General features: G+C 40.9%; 1 protein-coding gene across 2 annotated transcripts in view; it reads left to right on the forward strand.

The window, feature by feature from the left end:
* Positions 1–22,787, forward strand: part of LOC124168943 (complex I assembly factor ACAD9, mitochondrial-like) — a 34,692-nt gene that overhangs the window by 11,462 nt on the left and 443 nt on the right. For both annotated transcript variants that reach the window (XM_046547359.1, XM_046547360.1), the window contains 7 exons: positions 2,383–2,619; positions 3,344–3,469; positions 6,955–7,075; positions 7,371–7,582; positions 8,740–8,908; positions 10,874–11,040; positions 22,325–22,531. In XM_046547359.1, the coding sequence (XP_046403315.1) occupies positions 2,383–2,619; positions 3,344–3,469; positions 6,955–7,075; positions 7,371–7,582; positions 8,740–8,908; positions 10,874–11,040; positions 22,325–22,531 (1,239 nt within the window). The remainder of the gene's footprint in view (positions 1–2,382; positions 2,620–3,343; positions 3,470–6,954; positions 7,076–7,370; positions 7,583–8,739; positions 8,909–10,873; positions 11,041–22,324; positions 22,532–22,787) is intronic.

Genomic DNA, 22,787 nt, shown 5'->3' on the forward strand with positions numbered 1-22,787 from the left:
TAGGTGATGAATTTTTGGGAGATATTGCTGACTGTACGACTGCAAGAGAAGCATGGAGGATTTTAGATGATTTATGCAATAGTGAAGGGCTAGTTAATGGTGCAATGGTACTGAAGGAGCTTACACACTGCACCAAAACACCGGAGATGCCCATTCAGGAATACTTTGCAAAAATGCACAATTTGCAGAAGAGAGCAGCAAAAGGTGGATTTGAATTGTCCGATAAACAAGTCGCGGGAATTATTCTTGGAAATTTACCGAAAGAATACCAAGGCTTTATTCAGTCCTGGGAGATAGATTCAAGTAAGTTGTCCACAACTTTACTAAAATCAAAGCTCATTACGGCGGAGAAGAAATTGCAGTTAATGGGAGAAATCAAGGAAAATAATCATCACGCATTCCGAACTGCTCAGAAGAAGAAGGGAAGTAAGGTGAAGAATGGAAAGGGAGATGAAACAAACAGATTCAGAAGTTACTCGAACGATAAAAGGTTTTGGTGCTTTGCCTATGGGAAGGAGGGACATATTTCAAAGAATTGCCCTAGGAAGAAGGGACATGAAGGGGAAAGAATCGTAGTCGAGCAGAAGAAGGCGTCAACAGCCATCGTGTCCAGGGAATTCGTGTCGCTCTGCGCGAAGAGGAAAGTACCTGACGGCCAGGGAGTGTGGTTATTGGACTGTGGTGCTTCAGATCACATGTGCCCGCGAAGAGAACTATTTCACCACCTTGAACCAATGGAAGGAGAAGTAGAGGTTGGTGACGGCGCCCCTTTAAGAATTGAAGGCAAGGGAAGTGTGATGCTGAACATATCGGACGAATGCGGAGGTAAAGATGTGGAACTTAAGGAAGTTCTCTATATACCAGCACTACAAGATAGCCTAATTTCGCTCGGGCAAATCGAGGAGAAAGGTTGCAAGATAGAGACCTTCAACGGCGTAGCAAATATCTATCTTAGCGAGAAACTAATTCTCAGAGCAGTAAGAGTCGCTCGACTTTACTATTTGTCGACTGTGGGAGGCATCAGTATACAGGAGATTAGTGAAGAATTTAACAATATGGGGAAGAAGGCTTCCAGAGTTTCTTTTGCACAGAGGCACACACACCTTGAACCAATGGACCGGGAGAAGAGGTTGGCTGAAGTAGAAAAGCTGGAGACATCGCTTCAGGAGGCAGAGAAACAGGCCAGCGATTGGAAAAAGAAAGCAGAAGTTAGTAGGGAAATAAAAGCGGCTAAGCAGGCTGAAATGGATGCCTTCAAAAGTCGTTTGTCCCCAGTAATGGCCAAGGGAGAGCATGGTGACCAGCTAATACTATTCCTCAATGAGTGCTTGAAGAACAAAGATAGTATGTACTATTAAGGAGAAAGAATTAGAAATGAAGGCAATGACAGAAGAACATAGGAAAGAAAAGAAAAATTTAACAATGCAGCTGATGAAAGAGCAGGCAAAAGTCAATCATTTGGAAGATACACCGGAGAAGAAAAATATGATGGTAGAAAAGTTACAAGAAGCCCTCCATAGCATGAATGTTTCTCCAGGCTCAAATGATAACTCACTGGTAATTGCCGCAATGAGATCCGGAAATTTCAAGTCCTCGGAGTATGCTTTAAGAGCCATGATGCAGGCTGCTGAGGCTGAAAAGATCAGATTAATGGAATTGGTGGCTGTATTGAATAAACGCCTGAAGGAAGAGCAATCACAGACAGACTACGCTTTGAAACAATTGGAGATGGAAAAACGAAAGCAGGAGAAGACGATGACTTGGGAGGAGCTCGAGGCGAGAGATGGAGAGCCAGAGGAGGTGACACCCATCCAGGGGCCAGGGGAGGTAATCATCGCCTGTGAAAATGGGCCTGCCTATGAAGGAGTAGCAGAAGGTGGTCTACCACATAGGTCTCAGAGGAATCCCAAGACCTGTACCTGCTGCAGAAGGCCCAGATAGCAACATCCTGGAGGATGCAGAGGAGGCACTGAGTGGACCAGATGCGGAGAAGTGGTTATCAAGTATCATTATATCAGGGAGATGGTAAAAACAGGGGAGGTTTCATTCCAGTATGTCAGATTAAATGATAATGTCACTGATATGTTGCCAAAGCCACTGTCAGGAACTAAGACAAAAGAATTTTGTAAGATGTTAAATCTTGAGGAGTGCTAAGAGATTTATATTTCAAATTCTTACTTTGTCAATCCCGAGGGGAGGTGTTGGAGTACGTTATTAACAAAATAAGCAGCGCCTGGGTGGAATTCGAAAAGGCATTGCTAAGGTTATGTTTATGTTTGGATGTAACTGTTTCTCTTGTTCGCAGTGGATGTGTACGTTATAACCTCTTATAAATAAAAGGTTTTTCCTGCGTGTGCTAACATTGTACATATAATTTTTCAGGGAATTTTAATTGCTGGAAATAAAGCGCAAAAGGAGAAATATTTGCCTAGATTAGCCACTGGTGAGCTAATTGCTGCATACTGCTTAACTGAGCCCGGAAGTGGTTCTGATGCTGCTTCGATTAAAACCAGAGCAACACTCTCTCCTGATGGAAAAACGTGGCACCTGAATGGTAACAAGATTTGGATAACAAATGGTGGCATTGCTGATGTGTTCACTGTATTTGCTAAGACTGAGGTAAGGTATTTTAAGCATTTTGTATACTTTTTATTGGGGATGGTCGGATCGGATACCTCGGATCCAAATATCCGTGGATATTGCCCTTCATCGGATCCAAAGTTGCGGAAGACATCGGATCGGGATCTGAAATTTAAAATAATAGCTTCAGTGAATGCAACTCCCCATAAGGGTGGAAAGAGTTCCGATTCCCTCTTCAAAGGCACCGTCGCATGCGATTCTTGTCCTACTCATGAACTGTTTTGTTTGTAAGCTGTCGCAGAGGTTACGTAGGAGAATTTCAGCCGTGGAAAATAAAAAAGGCAAAATACGACTGGCATATAGTGTGACTCTTCCCAAGAGATTGAACAATCATCATGGGGAATCTAAGCGTCAGGAATTCGAAAATGCATTTGGATCCGAAAATACCCGATCCGAAAGATCCGGCTTCGAAAATCAAGGATCCGAATCCGGATCCGAAAAAAATCCTGGATCCGTCCATCCCTACTTTTTATCTATAAATGTATGAAGCATCTACCTGATTTTGGTAAATTGAATGTACAAAAATATTGATGGATTCCATTCCTGAGGATATAATATGTATTTAGTGATATTTACTGTTTGAAATGTCCTATGATTGAAAGGCTGCATTTTTCTAGTAGAAATCTGAGATTGCTATTAGAGTCGTGCTTCCACTATTCATCACTTTTTCCTTGGCTTATGGCCATATTTCTTATATTCTCAGATAGAAGACGTCCATGGTAAAAAACAGGATAAAATCACCGCATTTCTTGTTGAAAGAAAATTTGGTGGTGTGACAAATGGAAGGCCAGAAGATAAGCTTGGCATAAGAGGGTCAAATACGTGTGAGGTAAGTGAATGCAGTATTGCCAAATTTTCAAAATATTTCTGAAGTGTCCTGACTGGCAAAGTCATATTTTGTAACAGAGCATATGCTGGGTACTGTGGCAAATCATGGGAAGCAATGCAACTCCCATCATCTTGTGAGCATTCTGAGATGCAGATCACTCTGTAGGAAGGCGAATATGTGGCTAGTGGATGTAGCCACTCTCCTATTTAACGTCCTTATTTGTGGGCAAGGTTTTTTATCTCATCCTAAGTACAGGTTGAGCTGAAAAAAATGGTCTTCAAATTCTGGCTAGTTGTGAAGAAAGATTTCATGCTTTCCCGGCGAATAGATTTAGTGAAGAGTTGTCGGGATCGCCAGCGGGTCAGGAACTCCATATCTGCCGACGTTTCGATGTCCGACTCTGTCATGACCGAGTCGGACATTGAAACGTCGGCAGTTATGGAGTTCCTGACCCTCTGGCTAGCTGTGTTTGAAATGGGGTCCTTGCAATGGAAGAGGGAAACCAAATTAAAGCTAAGGAAATGCTCAAGTTCCAGCCGAATTCTCTGAAATACATAGAGGGAAAGCCTAAAGTCGCGGAAGTGGAGTACATTATTTCACAGTCCTCATTGTGTGTAAATTTGGCTGTAACTGGGCTCAGGTCAGCTGGCAATCATCGGCGATCGGCACTGCCAGCACTAGTCGAGACACTTGGTACACATTGAAAGTTTTGTGAGTACGCAGATTCGTCAGCTTGCATCAACAGGTGCTCAGTGATAACTTTGCCAAAATGCCATGGAATGGAGAAGAAATTCCATGAGAGATGCCGCTTCTCCAAAGACATCATGTTTCCATGAATGCTATCGAGAAAGAGAAATTTTATTTATTATTTCCATTCGCATTTGAAGCTTAAGACAAAAAATGCTTCTGCACAAATTTTACAAATCATGGCATATTAATGTGCTTATCTTTGTCACACCCTTGGGCTGATTAAATTTGACTTCCACCTTCTTCCATGTCATAGTCTTTGAAGAAAGACTCGCAGCATCAGTTTTCTTGCACTCCAATACAGCTTTTCTTTTGACAACTCATTTTAAAATCAAATTCTTCTCTTGCACCAAAATTCTGCTTCATCCCCTGTTTCCATTTTGTTTACTAACATAGTCACATTGAGGCATTCGTTATTCATATATCACCCTTAATTCCTCCCGATTTCAGCATCTAGGTGTAAATAATGTTGCTACATTAGCACGCGTCATCAATCTAACCCAAAAATACATGTGGCAACACTGCCTCACTACACTGCAATTTGGAGTGGTGGGGTTTCTGGGTATAGCATGCAGCAGCAGTGGCACAGTGAGGGGGGGGAGGTTTTGGGGGATAAAAAAAAACCCCAGAGCTCAGAGAAATTTTTAAGTTTAATCCATTTTACTTAATTGGAATGATATTACCAATAGAATGGTGTAAGGATAAATAAAATATCCCTCAGAAAGGCGTAAAACTCACCATTTTGAACCATTTATCTTTAAAATTCCGCAATTTATTAATCTCGCACCTACTGGTTACCCTGGTGGGTATACCATACCCACCCCCCACATACCCCGGTATTTGTTGCACCTAAACCCCCCCAGCCTTAATTCCTAGCTGCGCCCCTCTACAGCAGAGCCTATGCTGGAAGTTCAGCGGGGTTTCTGGATGCTGCCCTTTGTTGTTCATGGGTCCATGTGGAGGAATGACTGGGTTTTACACCTGCCTGTTGGGGTCTAGTGTGCCGAGGGTGAATTGTCTCTCGTCATTGAAGAGTTTTTAAGCACAGCACTTAGTAAGATGCCCAACTTGAATCGGGAAAGAGGTGGAGGGGGTTGATTCTGTTCTCTGAAATCTCAATATAGTGAAGCTTGAAACTGAGAAGTTAGTTGGGAGTAGGAGATTTGAAGTGTATAGACCTTAGCTCAGTTGGAAAATGTTTAAGATGCAACATCAGATGATTAACTCATTTGGCAGTACATATAATGTATCCCAACACTCATTCCACTTGCAACAAAGAACCACTGCTTTAGTTTGTTCATTCAGTATCATGTTTTCACAGAATTTATTAAAGTATCCTGAGGTTTGACGTGGTTCTGGTTGCTTGCTGAATGAAAGTCCTTAAAAATTCCTGGCCTGCAATTGTTTACATTGTGAATCCATGGTTAAGTGAACCTATCCCAAGAAGTATCTTGTAATTGAGTAATACTGAAAGGTATATGGGTTGACTTGTGACCCATAAGAATGTTTGTTATCCTAAACTTGTTATGGCTTATTTTCTTCACCATTTAATGATTGATAAGTGTATAACTATCAAGAATAGTTTATTTTTATTGCATTATTATAAGTGCCGAACTCTCTTGACTGTATTGTATTCATATGTTTTGTGTATTTTTTCAAGAAAACAAGTATAAAGAAAGTAGGTACTTTATGATACTCCCTCTTCTCTTTTTAAAACCTAATTACCAGTGGTGGCTCGTGAGTCAAATGCTCGGGTGGGCACTCTTCACGGTGGGGTCAAAACTTTTTGAATAATTTGTGTATTTTACTGAGTTTTAAAGGCTATCTAGGTATTAAACTTTTTAATTTAAAATAATATAATTTAAATATTTATATGTACCACCATAATGTTCCCATTTGTAGTACATACTTCAATATCAACGATCGCTTAAGAAATTCCCGACCAGTTTAGAAAACGTAATCAAATAATGAATAGCAAAGTTTATTATAAGAATTTAATGTTATACATTTGTGGTTAGGAGCGAATAGCAACTATTGGTAGGATTCCTTAACTAGGAATGCAACTAAAGTACGCGTGAGATAGATATTTGTTTCCAACACCCACGGAATTTTAGCGGCAGCCGGCCTGTAATAATAAAATTTAAACCAAAATAAGGTATTCTGCAATGCTGCATCACCAAGTAGATGCCAGATTATAATGCTGCCAGCCGGCGCGGTATGTCAACTCACTAGATACGTCGCTCTGCGCATGCTCAGGCGGCGTCCCAAGACTTCCATAAGGCACAAGCTTAGACGCGTCATAGCACCAGCAGCCCCCACCACTACCACTCTACATGTAACTGCATGGCGATGGATTGGGACGTTCTGGCCAGTGCCCTGCGGCTACAAATGCGAACTTATCACTCTATTTTTGCGTGCTTTCCATACATTTTCAATGTATGCATTTGAAAAAAACACTTTGACTAATTAGATGTACATATAATTACAATTGAATGGGTATTTATTTTTTTTTCCTTTTTCAAATCTTTGGGAGGGGTGGCGTCCGAGAGTCTTTATGGGCAAGCCGCCACTACTAATTACTCCATTTTCTTAACTTACTTATTCCTCGATGGCATGAAAGTGCAAAATTTTTGCACGGGTTACCTAGTATATTTTTTAATGCTAATTTGTGTTGTGAAGCATGAATTTGGAGGAAACATGTATTATCTAATCATGGAATCCATATTTATGTATTTCAGGTAAATTTTGATAACACCCCAGTTCCAGCAGAAAACGTGTTGGGTAAACCAGGCGAAGGATTTAAGCTTGCCATGAACATCCTTAACAGTGGCAGGTTCAGCATGGGAAGCTCATCTGCTGGTAAGTTTAACATTTTATGTAGTCATTCTTGTGGCGAGAGTTGGATTTATCCGGTTAAAAAAGTATTGTTCTTTTCTTTTTTGTGTAGCATTTCTCCTGTAATTTTTGCCATAATTACAGAGTGTGTATTTACTTATTCACAGTCCATTTGACCTCATTAAGTGTTCTATCAGTGTTGAATTTAAGCTGTCAGTGTACAGACAATTCCATTTTATAACTACTGCATACTCGCAATGAACATTCTTATGCCGTTCATTGTGAAAATAGAAGCAATCCAAGTTGGAATTACTTTCAGGTGTGCTGAAAAAATTAATGCAAATAACTGCTGAACATGCCATTAGTCGCAAGCAGTTTGGATTCCACTTAAAAGACTTTGGCATTATACAAGAAAAGTTTGCTAAGATAGCATGCAAGATTTATGCAATGGAAAGTATGGCATATTTAACTGCCGGCATGATTGATAACTATGAAGACTCTGATATTGCTGCTGAGGCAGCAATAGTCAAGGTAAATAAAAGTGACACGATACATGGTGTGATATAATTTCACTGTTGCCTTCTAAACCAAACTTTATGGAATGTAAATCTAAAATTGACAAAGAGAACTGGTCATTGATATCCGTGAATATGGTTAAAAAAGTGAATGGATATGCTTTGGGGAGCCTTACAAAAACATCTCACATGGTAAGGTGATAGTTGTGACATCATCTCATGTATAACTTAGGCCAGAACAGACTGCTAGGGACGTCAGCCTACTCGGCATTACATGAATGATATAATGAATAATAAGGATGTTTTGGTCAATGAGGTGAATTCGTATCTGTAAAAGTTTATGTAATCATATTGACATGATTGGTTGCATTTCAAAAATCGACTGCATTGCATCAACTTTGGATACTGGTTCTCAATATTCATGCAGTAAAATGTTGTGAATAATATTTATGGTAAGTATTTCATTGAAAGAAAAGTTGCTTATGTGGTTTGTTCAAATGCAACAATGCCATTGGCAGTCTGAATGCATGCAGTCAGGTGAGAGTCTGAACCAATATTTGAGCTATGCCTGTTATGAGGAAAAAAAGAATGATTTTATGATTGAGATAGTGTTTGTCAGCAGCAAGATGGCCTTAACATATGCCTAGAAGCTCAAGGTAACTCTCTCCTGTGACATTTTCTAACCAAATTCTCATAATTTACTTATTGATCTTGATGAATAAATTAAAATTTGTCCTAGAGATGCTCAGACATAAAGTAAAATTTAAAATGATTGTAGATGTTATTTTACTTTCTTACATTGGTTATTATTTGTGGTTATTGTGCTGAGTATATAAAGAAGTCGAACTTCTTACAGTTATTTATTTTTTATCCTGCATCTCATGTTTATAACGGTCTTGAATGAGGGAATGTCTTCATTTCATGTCAACATTCATAATGAGATTTAGACTTGTGCTTTATATACGTGCTACATATTTATTGCTTATTTTTCTTGTAGGTAGATTTTTATATTAATTTATAAAAATTACATCAAGTTTATTATATGTATTATGTTGCCTTGAACTCAATATTGTTTTGGTGTGAAATTGCTGTGAAGTTTTAAATTACATTAGTTTTCTATATTTTCTATGTATTGTTAGCCATGTTGAAACAGTATGCTTCATTTATTTCTAGGTTTTCAGCTCTGAAAATTCTTGGATTGCAATCAGTGAATTGCTCCAGATTTGGGGAGGATTGGGCTACATGAAAAGCATCCCATGTGAAAGATATTTACGTGATTCGAGAATAACCATGATTTTTGAAGGAACCAATGAAATTTTACGATTATTTATTGCTTTGATGGGTAGGTATGCCATTGATGTCACATCAAGTTCGTAGTTTGTAAAATACTCTTAAAATGCATGATGGAATAAGAATTTCATCTAAAAAGCAAGTAAAATGTGGTATCTTATGGTACTGATGGCACTGGAAGGGACGTTAACAAAGTGTAACAGCCCAATTGCAATGAAGGCTGTTAGATTACTGCAGGAAAATTCTGTGAAATTTTGCCTGCCCATGAGTCAAAATATAGTGGTGGTGAAAATTTGTCTTGTTGACCATCCCTTTGAGCCACAATCAGTTGCAGGGAGAGCCACTCCTGGTCGTTAGCATTTGTTGGATGGCATGGTGCGAAATTTTTGTTGTTCACTCATTGGGAAGGATCTACAAGCTAAATTCTTTCATGGTTTGGAAATACATTTAAGATGTGGTCAGCCTTTTTTTTTTTCAATCATTTTCATTTCCATTTTTCTCAAATCACCGTGCATAATATTCTTTTTTATTTTTCAAATTGCTTGGGTGGTGTTGAGTGTCAACAAAAAATTTACAAATATTGTACAAAAAAGGGAAGGGAATGTTGTTGGGTATATACTGAAGCTATTACAGCAAACTCGTTATTACGAAGTTCACGACTTCTAAGTTAGAACTTTTTATTTGGAATCATCTCAAAAAAAATGTACTTTCAAGCCAAAATTCCTTGTCTCTTCAATCTTCTGGACTTATACTCGCACTGCAGAATATCTTCAGAGTATGATGCACGATTAAATTCTGTGCAAATACATTAAGTCTTTCACATAAAAGGAAGGTGCGTTAGTGTGTTATGAAATGCCATTATTGGTGTATACTTATTGGTGGAACTTCGTAATAAAGTTCACTTGATAACACCTAGGATCGGAACTGAGATTCGTAATTTTGTAATATGAGTGGGGGACCCAAAAATAACTGGACGGAAATTGCTGCATACGTCGCTCATATAGTTTGGGCTTCTCCCACTAGTTGGTGTTATTTCATCATTTATGAGTCAGTATGAAAAACGGCATGGCTTTAGACTGTTGTAGCGAGTCCCATTGACAGTATACATTCGAAGAGTTTTATGATCTCTTTGATTTTTTAAATGGCTGATATTCAAGAACAGAATTCAGCATTGAAAATTTGTCCTCTGCTCGGTAAAATTTAGTCGGACACTGTTAATCTGTTTGTCTACAGCTTATAAAGAACACGCCTTAAAAAGAACTGAAGTGCACGAGTGGTATTCGGAATTTAAACTTGGTGATGTTTGATTTAAGACATTCAATCCCTGGGCCTGCCTTTCAGGTCTAGAAAATGTGGAAAAAAAATCGGGCTCTTGTGTATCAGCATAAGAGGCATACTATTGACGAACTAGCTGAACAATCTGGTTTTTCATGGAGTTCATTGCAGCAAAATTCATGCTTGTTGACTCCTGATTATAAAGCGGCACGTGTGGCTGCTTGCCGCAGCGAGTTTTTGGTAGGAAAACTGTATGACACTTCTTCCTCACCCACGCTAGTCACCAGATCTCCCACCTTTTGAGTTCTTTTTGTTCAACTGGATGAAAATGGTTATGAAAGGGAAAATGTTTTGGTTACTTTTCGGAGGTAAAAAGAGAACCTAAGGCGGCACGGAAAGACATCGGAAACGATGAGTACCTTCGTGCTGTGGAAAAAAACGTTTCAACTATTGTATCAGAGTAAATGAAGAGTACTTCGAAGGTGACTAATGCTTGTAACACAAAAATTTAATTTTTGAATTTTTGATAAATTGCGTGCAGTTATTTTTGGGTTCCCCCTCGTAATGAAAATTTTTCAATAACGTTTCTTTTACTACAGATTAGATAAGCCTTTTCGTCAGGACCATCGATTTGCTTCGTATAAATGAGAACTTAGTAATAACGTTGTTCGTATTAACAAGAGTCTACTGTACATCTCTTTAGTGTTTTTTTTACTTATGTTTATATTGTTGGATTTTTAAGGCTTGCAGCATGCAGGAACTGAATTGAAGGAAGTTGTACAGAAGTTAAGGAATCCTACTATGAACCCTGGTTATGTATTGAAAAAGATGTGGGAAAGAAGATTGAATGCCAAAGATGATCCTCCCCTGAATCTTAACTTAGGTCATGAATTACACCCATCGTTACTGGTAGGTATATATTTTTAATAATTTATAAAATCTTGATGAAAGCGCACTAAGCGAAAATATAAGTATGTGGCCGATCAAGGCGAACGAACAAAAATTGTACTAATAAAAACATAGACACACGTAAAAAAGGAACACTCACAAAAAAACGTTCAGACATTTCAGCGGATTGATCCGCTATCCTCAGTGCTGAAGGTGAGCTGCAGCAGTTCACAGGTGAGCAGTTCACCTTCAGCACTGAGGATAGCGGATCAATCCGCTGAAACGTCTGAACGTTTTTTTGTGAGTGTTCCTTTTGTACGTGTTTTTATTAATTTAGATATTCTAAATACTATTTTAGGATTGTGGTGTCCTGATGTGCATTTAGGATTTGGATGCTGGTCAAAAGGTCTCAGGCTCTAATCCTGGAGGACAAGGCCGTAGCCATGGGGGGGGGGAGGGATCAAGGGGGGATTGATCCCCCCCCCCCCGAAATGAAAAAATTAAATATTTTATGCTTGCTTGGTGCTCACACGACGATATTATATAGCGGCGCAGGGACATCTAGTAGTCCAATGCGACTTAAGTCAATAATTATCTGAGCAAATTTGTAGGTGCAGTGTGTGTAGCTGTAGTACAGTGTGTGAAATAATAGTGCTGTGAATTAGTAGAGAGGTGAGTGACTTATGAACCTCCAGAGGGACCGCAGAATTGACATCGACACCGAGGAGTTAATTCATTTGTTCGCTGCAAAGAAAGCTAGAAGGCTAAATTCAATTTTATAATAATATTTTTATATTTTCCTTTAAGGGTTTATAATATATATATATATATATATATATATATATATATATATATATATATCTATATATATATACAATCATAATAACACATAATAGAAATTGAAAGAAAGAGATAGAAACATAAATGCAGGACGATGACACACTGTGGCGTGGAGTTGGAATGAAGGCCGAAAACACATGGAAAAAAGTTCACCTGAACCGGGAATCGAACCACGGACCTTCTGCTTTCCGAGCAGATGCTCAGACCACCGAGCTATCCAGGCTAATCTAATCTCCAGTGTTTTCGGCGGGGGTTTATACACCAAATCCCCCGAGGTCTAGCCCTATCATTTGGCCAAGAGATGGCTCTGGGCGTAGGTCCCGCCACGAACGAAGAATTCAACGCGGACAGAAGAAGAAATGGAATTAAAGATGGTCACAATCACCCACACAGCAGTAAAGATTTGGTGTATAAACCCCCGCCGAAAACACTGGAGATTAGATTAGCCTGGATAGCTCGGTGGTCTGAGCATCTGCCCGGAAAGCAGAAGGTCCGTGGTTCGATTCCCGGTTCAGGTGAACTTTTTTCCATGTGTTTTCGGCCTTCATTCCAACTCCACGCCACAGTGTGTCATCGTCCTGCATTTATGTTTCTATCTCTTTCTTTCAATTTCTATTATGTGTTATTATGATTGTATATTCGCCTGTGGCGACCTGTGTGAATGTGAATTTGAAATCTATATATATATATATATATAAAATCTTGATGAAAGCGCACTAAGCGATAATATAAATATGTGGCTGATCGAGGCGAACGAACAAAAATTGTACTACTAAAACATAGACACACGTAAAAAAAGGGGACACTCACAAATAAACGTTCAGACGTTTCAGCGGATTGATCCGCTATCCTCAATGCTGAAGGTGAACTGCTGCAGGCAGGGTAAGTTCCTCCAGTCGCCCTCCTTGGTGAGGTAGTGGGGGTGGAAGAAGGGGAAGGGGAGAGGGGGGGGAAAAGGGAGGGTAGGGTTTGTTTTGGCTTTTTAGTGGGCGATGTTTAGCCCGGGCGTTTCAAACGCCTTTTCAACCCAGATGTGGGCCATCTCCCTCGTCCTCACCTCGATGACAGTTGCCCTCTCTGGCAAAACTTCAATGAAGGTTAGGGAAAAACATTGGTCGAAGGTACTGTTGTGTGAGGAAGTGTGAATGGGGATGGGTTCATGAAAGGGGGGAGTTTTGCAGGAGTGCCTGTGGTTATTCATACGGATGGATATGGGTGTGGTACATTCTCCTATGTAGTACGCGGGGCAAAAATTACAAAATAGCCTGTATACAACGTTGAAGGAAGTGCAAGACGGTGTGGAGGAGGATCTATTGATGACAGGTGAAGTGGTGGGGCGTAGCAGGGGGCAGCATTTGCAACGGGGGCGGTTGCATGGAGTCAGGGAGGAAGGTGGGGGCAGAGCGTGCCGTAGGAGGGGGCGGGTGGATTTTAAAATATTACCTAAGTTAGGTGCTCTTCTGTAGGCAATGGAGGGGCAGGATGGAAGAAGAGCAGCCGTGATTTTGTTTTTTCTGATGATAGGGTACAGATCTTTTAATATTTTTTTAATTTTTTGAGAGCCCGGGAAGAATGTGGTGGTGAGATTCAGTTTCCTGGTTTGTTCTTTTTTGGTGCGTGGGGTGTACTGTTCGGAGGGAGAGAGTATTTTCTTTTTAAGCAGGGGTTCTGGATACTTTCGTTTGAGGAGAGCATGATGGAGGTTCTGTGTGGCTCTTTGAAGAGATGGTGAATTGTTGCAGATGCGATGGGCACGGACTGATAGGGAGTAGGGGATTGCGTGTTTGGTGTGAGGTGGATGGCAACTGGTGTAGTGCAAGTATTGTTCATGGTTGGTGGGTTTTTTGTGGATGGAGGTGCTGAAGGTATTGTTTTCAAGGCGGATGTTTATGTCAAGGAAGGTAAGGGAGGAAGCAGAAATTGATGAAGTGAAAGAAACGGATGAGGTGGAGTTGAGGGATGCAATGAAAGTGTCTAGCGAGTCACGCCCATGGGCCCATAGTAAAAAAATATCATCGATGAAGCGGACCCACAGGAGAGGCTTAAGGGTTTGGGAATTTAAATAAGAGTTTTCCAGGTGACCCATGTAGAGGTTTGCGTAGGCTGGGGCCATTCTGGTTCCCATCGGGACTCCTCGCTTCTGTAGGTAGATGGTGTCGTTGAAGTTGAAGGCGTTTTTGTTTAGAATCAGTTCAGCTAATTGGGTGATGAAGTTGGTGGAGGGAGAGTGAGGCTGAGGGCGTTGGGCAAGAAAGTAGTTGAGGGCATTGAGGCCTTCGTGGTGGGGAATGGAAGTATAAAGTGAAACGACGTCAATTGTCGCCATTAGGAGATTGGTACCGGTAGGGATAGGGGTTGAGTTAAGTATGCTTAGGAAATGATAGGAGTCTTTTATGAAAGATGGGAGAGTGGTGACAAGAGGTTGCAAGTAGTGATCTAGAAGGGCTGATATTCTTTCGGTTGGGGAATTGCGGCTAGACACAATGGGACGGCCAGGGTTATTGGGTTTGTGTATTTTGGGGAGAAGATAGAATTGTGGAGTGTTGAAATCGGCAGGTGATAGAAGATTAATATCGGAGGGGCTTAGTCCTTCTGCGGGGCCAAAATTTTTAAGAAAGGAGAAGATTTCTTTTTGAAATTTGGGATTGGGATTGCTGATGCTTTACCCGCCGTTTCGCGGACTTCTTTAAGTTTCTTGTGATTAACTTCACAATTGATCTACGACCCATTATTTTATCCTTCGGGAATAGTAAGCCATCGGGGAAGCGATTTGGGGGTTTTTTACCGAAATGGGCTTCAATTGGGGTCATTTGAATAGATTCGTGAACCACCTCGTTAAACCATTGGTTTATATACGGTATAGCCTCTATCCAACTTCGATGATCCTGATTGCAATACAAGCGGAAAACCCTAGATAATTCTTTCATTGTCCGTTCACTGGGATTCGACTGTGGGTGTCGTATGGACGAATATATTACCCTGATCCCCCAGCGATTCAACTCGTCCTTCCAGAGACCACTGGTGAACATGGTACCATGATCCGACAATACACTTGTGGGTGTGCCACATTTTTGAAAATATTTTTTTAAGCAACCCAGGCACGTTTTCGCTTTGGGTCTGTTAAGGGGATACACTTCTACGTATTTGGAAAATACGTCAATGCATACGAATACGTATCTATTGCCCCCCCTTGCCTTTGGAAGCGGCCCATAGACGTCGACCGCGACGAGTCGACTTGGTGCATCCGGGATTATATTGGCCATGGGCCCTTGAAAATTTTTCGACGGATATTTCGTCCGTTGACATATGTCGCATTTAGCTATCTGCTGCCTGATTTCCCGATCCATATTGGACCAAAAATATCTATCTTTGATTGCTGCGATTGTTTTTGCACTGCCAAAGTGCGCGAATTGTGAGTGAGCATATTCTATGATACTCTTCCTAAGTTCTTCGGGGAGCCATACTCTATAATTAAACCTTCCGTCAGGTGTCGGGAGTTTCTTAAATAAGATTCCACCGCGCATTACGGCATATTCTGCCAATCTCCTTACTCTCTCGCTACGTACCGGATTCTCCTCAGCATGGTTTCCCTGTAAGTATTCCACTACTAAACGTAATGACGGGTCTTCGCGTTGCTTCCGTCCGATATCCCTGAATTCGTCTGTGCGAAACGGCGCGAACTTAAAATCGATCTCTGCCATGGAGTAATGCCCTGGAATCTGCGCTTTCGATGAGGATTGTTCTGGTGGGTATCTACTCAACCAATCGGCTACAGGATTCTCATTCCCTGGGCAAAACTCGACCCTAAAGTGGTATTCCTGAATAAGTAAAGCCCACCGAGTTAATCGGCAATTATTAAAGTGACATTTTGTTAAAAACGTGAGTGCTTTGTGATCGGTAACTATCACTATTTCTCTCCCTAATAACAAAGTTCTGAACTTTATCAACGTCCAGACAATAGCGAGGGCTTCCTTTTCTGTCGTGGAATAGGCTAATTCCGGCCCCTTCAATGAACGGCTTGCGAACGAAATGACTTGATCAGATCCGTAGTCGTCCTTCTGAAAGATCACGGCCCCTAAACCTATATCGCTGCTATCAGTCTGCACGTAAATCGTCCTGGAAAAATCGGGAAATTTGAGCATAACCGTATCTAAGAACCCTCGTTTTATGCTCTCAAATGCATCGCGTTGCTCTTCACCCCATTTCCATGAATTTCCTTTCTTAAGCAGGCGTAGCAACGGGATCGTACGCTGAGCATACTTTTTAAGAAACTTGGTATAATAATTACACAATCCTAAGAAACCTCTTAATCGTTTTAAATTTGTGGGGGGTAGGGCCGTTTCAATCATCTTGATTTTTTCGGGATCTGGCCTAACGCCTTTCTCAGATATAATGTGCCCTACGAATTTAATTTCTTTTCGACCAAAGTGGGACTTCGATAAATTTAACGAAATATTTGCCCTCAACAACTTCTGAAATAGGACATCTAATTGTTCTAAATGCTCATGGAAAGTTGATGAAGAAACTAGTATGTCATCCACATACACGGTCAAACAGTGACCGAGTTCCGAGCCAAGTATGGTGTCTAAACATCGAATCAACGCGGCACCACTGTTCTTTAAACCGAAAGCTACGCGCTGAAATACGTAACTGCAGGAATTGAATATGAAGCCAGTGTACTTCTGGTCTTCAGGATGTAACTCAATCTGCCAGTACGATGCCGTGAAGTCGACGCATGAAAAATATTTGGCCCCATGAAAGCTCATTAAAATCTCGTCTATTTTCGGAGGTATGTCATTCTCCGGAATAGTGAGGCTATTCAATCGCCTAGCATCCAGGCATAGGCGAATGGTTCCATCTTTTTTCTTCACAACCAATAATGGATTAATGTAGGCTGTGGTTTGTTTCCTGATAATACCCTGGGTCAACATCTCATTTATTTTCTCCTGGACTTGTTCCCGGTATGCGTAGGGAACGGGATATGTTTTCTGCACAAAAGGTTGATCATTCGACAATCTAATCCTATGTTGAAAACCTAGAATTCGACTGGGAATAGGTGAAAACAGTGGTTGATATTTCATTAACAGATGGCGTAACTCATCTCTGTCTCCACTGCTTAAATGACTTGCGCTCCTGACGACACTCTCTACCTCTTCCGCGTGTGACGAGCTTTCGATAGACAATACCTGCGCATGGTCGATTGAGTGGCTGGTTTTTATGGGCAGTGCTATTAGCGCGGAGTCTGAGCTTTTTATCTCCACTGTCTTTCGATCAAAATTAATTATCATCTTGTTATCAGTAAGGAAATCGACGCCAAGAATCACGGGTTTAATTAAATTTTTAACCACGAGACAAACTGCTTCAAATTCCCTCCCTTCTATGCACATGTTCAACAATACTTGTCGGGTTATGGGTGACGATTTTTTCTTGTCAGCGCAAATTATACACGAACGACTTATTGGGAACGACGGTATATCAGTCTTGGCTTTGAGCTTATTGTAAAGCGCTTCGGAAATCGCTGATATCTCGCTTCCCGTGTCCAATAGTGCCATGATTGGCACGCCGTGTGTTATTATACTAACTTCAGGACACAAGCGTCTTTCTGATTTCACCCATTCTCTGTTATACCCCTCCCAGTCTGCTTGAGTGATTTCGCAAGTGGATACGAAATGACCTAGTACCTCCATGCGGAGTTCCTCGCCTGGCTTGTGGAGGTTATTCATCCCAGACGTTTGGAGTTTAACGGACTCCTTCCTTCACTACACTCGCCATTTTCCGCGATGGCGTGGCTCGCGGATTCATTAGAATCTTGACTAGCAAACGTACTACCTTTTGGTCGTTCGGGACGGCATTGTGACCCACGCCCAAAACTCGCCGTATTTATCCTTGGGTTGTAATTTGTGTCCCGAGGCCTCGAATCACCCGTAGCCGTCCGCGGTGGATTTCCCCTGTTCCCGAATGCTACTGATTCGATAGATTGATCGTATAAACCAAGTAAAACTATTAACCTTTCCACGGTCAACTGCTCTACCGATTTTAAATGGTTTTGTATTGGTAATGGAAATTGTCTAACTAACGCGTGAAGAATTTCACCATTACTTAACGGAGGAGAACACAAACGAGCTTGTGCCAATTTATCTGTGGCAAATTGCTTCATCGTTACTGCACCCTCTCGACTGTATCTACCAGTCATTACTCTGGCACGGTAATTATACTGCGTGTCCGCATCCCAGAAATTTGACAAAAACTTCTGTTCAAATTCTTGATAGGTTTGAGGCAATGGAAATAGCGCGTTTCCCCAAACTTTCGCGTTACCAGATAGCATTTGGTAAAACAATTGTGGCTTTAATGCCTCCGGAACTGCTGCTAACGAGAAATAATTTTTTACGTCTCGCAAAAATGCTATGGGATGTTCATTATCTCGCGCGGAGAAGCGGGGTTTGTTCACAGCTAGAATATGATTCGAGAACTCTGTGGAAATAGCCCCCCTTCCCTCTATGGCCGCGATCTTAGCCTCAATCGCACTGACCCTCTCATCATTCCTTTCGTCGGGTTCGCGACGAACATGCTCTAATGCGTCCGTACGCGCGTTAATCTGCCTTACTTCTGCCTCAATTATTTTATGACACTCATCATGAACATCTTTCAATTTTACTTCGACGGTTCCCACTCTATCATTGACTTGGGCTATCTCTCTCCTGAGACGACCATTATCAGTTTTTGCCTCTCGTTGTAGGTTGGCAATATCGCGGGACATAGTTCCTATCTTCTCACTACATTGATTGAACGCTAACCGACATTCTGATCGCATTTCACCGACGGTATCGCGCATCCTATCTTCAAAACACTGTAGTTTACGCTCAAAACTAATTTGGATAGCTTCTTGGCCTTTTTGCATAGTTTCATGGTTATTTTGTATTTTACTTTCTAAACTAATTTGGCCTTTTTGTGTAGTTTCATGGTTTTTTTGTATTGCCTGCATTATGGACATCAATATATCATTATTACATGATCTAACCTGCGGCTGTATCACTTCTAAGGATTCGTCCTTATGATCGGCACGCTGTTCCTCTTCCCGATACTCCGATTTATCCAAAACCATTCCCTGTATACAATTCGCTAAATCATCGGTGTCTGAATTCTCACTTCGCTCTTCCGATTCCTCGTCTTGAATCACCCCACTCTCCCTATACTGGGTAAAAGCTGACCCCTTTTTCTCGTCCGCCATTCCGTATCTTTCGCAAAACACAACTGACTCTCCTCTAAAGGCATGTGTCACTGCCTCTACCCCGTCAATCTCACCATCCGCGTCAAAAACTGTGGCCAAACTCTCCACCTAGTTGAATGCCAAAAATTGTCGTGATCGCCAAAATCTATGGCGGATCGGGCCCACCGCGTTGGGCGCCAATTAAACTGTGACGGAACAGGCCCGTTTCCCTGCCAGCCCGTCGACCCGTCTCAGCCTTCACGCTCCCGAGTGTTACCCCCTCCTTCTTTCCTTCCCCGACAGCTCGCCACTCCGAAATCTGGTTTCGGTAGAATGTGATTTTGGGAAAAATATTGCAGAAGAATACGATCTTAGATCGTTTATTAGGGCGCCACCCAAAACCGCGGCCCACGAACTAGCTTTGCCGGTAGAAGCAAGGACGTTCCAAACTCCCAGGATTAAATAATTGTTAATACGGGTGGACAATATGACAATGCGGACACTGGTTGTTTGACTCACGCACGGACAAGGGTTTGAGGATCCGACGAATGAACACTGACCTTTTACATTATGCACAAAAATCACCATTTATTATTGAGACTTTGGCGAAAACAACGAAAAACCATCAACGCACTGATGAAAATCACCCTTGAACAATACTAAGCCTAATCTACAAACTAATGATGGATGAATGAACACAAGCAAAAAGATGAAATACCCTTGATGACACAAAGAAATAAGAATTGAAAAGCCATTACATGTTCCTCGTCTGCCTCCTGGAAAGACGGGAAATTATGATACATTAAATTGCCCTTATTTACGGGCGTAAGACGTGCAATCAATAGTCCTTTTCTGTTCAATTAACTATTTAAAAACTCGGTGCAGTTATTGACTTTTTGCAGTCTCGCATGAACTCTTGCGAAAGTGACTTGATTGGTCTTTACATGAATCACCGGTATTTGGATGAAGTAGACGGACTTTAGAGTGGTAATCTTTACCCTCTTGGTACTGCTTGAAGCACTTGGGAATGTGATAATACGGGAATAATTACTGGAGATTGATACTTATAGGCATGGCAGTCTGTGGTTCCCGACGACTCCGTCGCCAGCGATTCGGGGAGCCTTTTGGCTGCTCCGGATGAAAACGGCCCACAAGCGCAGCGACGGCCTCACTTTCGGCACAGATGTCGCCTTCTCAAACGCCTGGGCCAGCACCTTTATCCGTGCTCCGGAATCAGAAACTGCTCCACTTCCCCCGGTCGCTCTCCGTCACACCTCTGCAATCACAGCCGTTGCCTTTCTTGGGTCTCCTTCCCTCTCACAGCTGAGCATTGACTGCCAGCTCCCAATTATGTGCTCTCTCTCTGCTGGTACCTCGAGACAGGCTTGTCTCCCTCTCGACCAACAGACCAGTACCGTGTCCGTTCACCCACTGACTTCATCCCCACTTCTCCTCCTACCACGTAACCTCGCTATTCCCGATTTTTCCGTTACGGAAAGCTGACACACGTCACTCACTTTGAACTTTAGCCAATCACGTCACTGCACAAGTGGCGTGATCGCCTTACATCCTATGGGTACAATTGAATGGGAACTAAAACCATGGTATTTTACCGTCTTATACTACATGAAGGTCAGAGTCACTTCGCCCGATCCACGTAATCTTCCACGGGGAAGATCGTAGCCGCGTGAGGCGCGCTGACATGGGACGAAAAGAAAAAATATCGTGACCACCCGTCACAATATATATATATATGTATATTTCACCGTATACGCTATTTTATTTATCCTATAAAAGTGATTTTATGTTTGTCTACTATTCCATAAACCCCCTCCCGAAAATATTTTCTGGCTACGGCCTTGCTGGAGGAAGCCATTGTACTCTCCACTTATAAAAATCCTTCAACTGCAAATCATCTCTTTTCCCTGAATGGGTGAAATTCACATGCTAGTGACTTGGTTTAGAGTGAGCTCTGCCATCACTTATTTCAACCAACTTTGGTTTGAAGGACTGTGTGAGTGAATGGAAGAGAATTTTCTGTTGTCTCAACCATGAATTCGTAGAATTAACTTATCATATTAAATAATAAGAACAGCAAAATTTACATAAAGCCTCCTCCAAACCTAGGTTGTCCTGGAATAAATCTTAGTGGAAAACAGCAATTATTGTTATCTAGATAGGGTATTATACAATAATACAATATCTGAGTATCTTTTATATGAGTAAGTTAACCTCAGCTTACTATTGTTCAATATGATTGAGACATGATCTATTTTCTGTATTTGTCACTTAACACAGGTTATTTTTTAAACATTCATTCCATTTACTCTGCTCATACGAAGTGCATTTTTCGTTAAACTGGTGTTCAGAAAATAATTTGTGCTAATAATTGAATTTTGTAAAAGTCATTAGCTTTGTATGACTGATTTTATTTCATGGAGGTCTGTATTACCCAATGGAATAGGTTATTGCAGATTAAGATGGGAATTTTGGGCCTAGTGTGAAAATTTAAAATATTTATGCACAGTTAATTATTTGCACTGAAGGAAGTTTCATTGTTTTTTTTTTTTACCTCAGAAAACCGAATTCTGACTGAAATTGATTGGATCCCTTAAGTATTCTTCATTAAGCGCATTTAGCGGGTGTTTTCACATCAAACAAAGTCATTTTGTTTCACCTTTTAAACAAATTTTAAATTTTTAAACAAATATTCTGTTAGATGTACCTAATCAATGGCGCCTACCTGTTATGGATTTTCATTCTAAGCCCAAAATACTTGTCTGCTAAACCCTTTCGTGATAAAAAATAGATCCCAAAGAAGTGTTGCAGGACAAATAAAAACTAAGTAGTGACTGGATGGAGTTAAAGAGAATATTGTGAATTGAAGATGGAACTTATATGTGGGAGGGGGTCAAACCTTGGTGATTTGTTAAATGATTCATACTTAAACCAGCAGAATGAAAAAAGCATTATATGCATCGCATGAGACACTCAAAAGTATCTCTTGTGGTTATCATAAAATTCCTATTTCCGTGCTCTGAAATGTACTCTCAATCTTATGGGTCTGTCAGTTCATAGGAACTCAACCAGAGGGTGTAACCTTTCAAAGGAAATTATTATTTTTCCAATAATGCCCAAACCATTAAAAAAAATTTATTATTTGGATGGAATGATGAAGTCCATTTACTTCTACATTAAAAAAAAAAGAGTATTCAAGTAAGTATTTTTCTCCCAGATTCATTTGAATTAATTTTTTAGGGACCATCAAAGCAGCTTGAATACTGTCTGGCAAGATTGAAGTATGGTGTTGAAGTTGCGTTGGAAAAACATGGCCGTGATATCAGCAATGAACAAATGATCCTTCAAAGACTAGCAAATGTTGCAATAGATGTGTATTCAATGGCTGCTGTTCTCAGCAGGGCATCCAGAGCATATTGCATAGGCTTGAGAAATGCTGATTATGAGGTTTGTAATATAAATTGTAGAGGTAGCGTAAGTCTTCTGTTAAATTTACCTCATTTTCTTCACTCACCGGTGTGTTCAGTGCCTTGCTTGCTTCGCCAATATACCATTTACTGCAAGAGCATGGCACTTGGCACTCGCCTTCAGGAAGTAACAGTACAAGGAGATAATGCTTACTGTACTTCGTAACCATTAAATTTACTGCTGTCACCAATTTTGATGTTTAAAGCATTCTTTTCAAATCAGACTGGTTTTCTTT

This window comes from Ischnura elegans, chromosome 12, assembly GCF_921293095.1.
Source record: "Ischnura elegans chromosome 12, ioIscEleg1.1, whole genome shotgun sequence".
Lineage (NCBI taxonomy): Eukaryota > Metazoa > Arthropoda > Insecta > Odonata > Coenagrionidae > Ischnura > Ischnura elegans.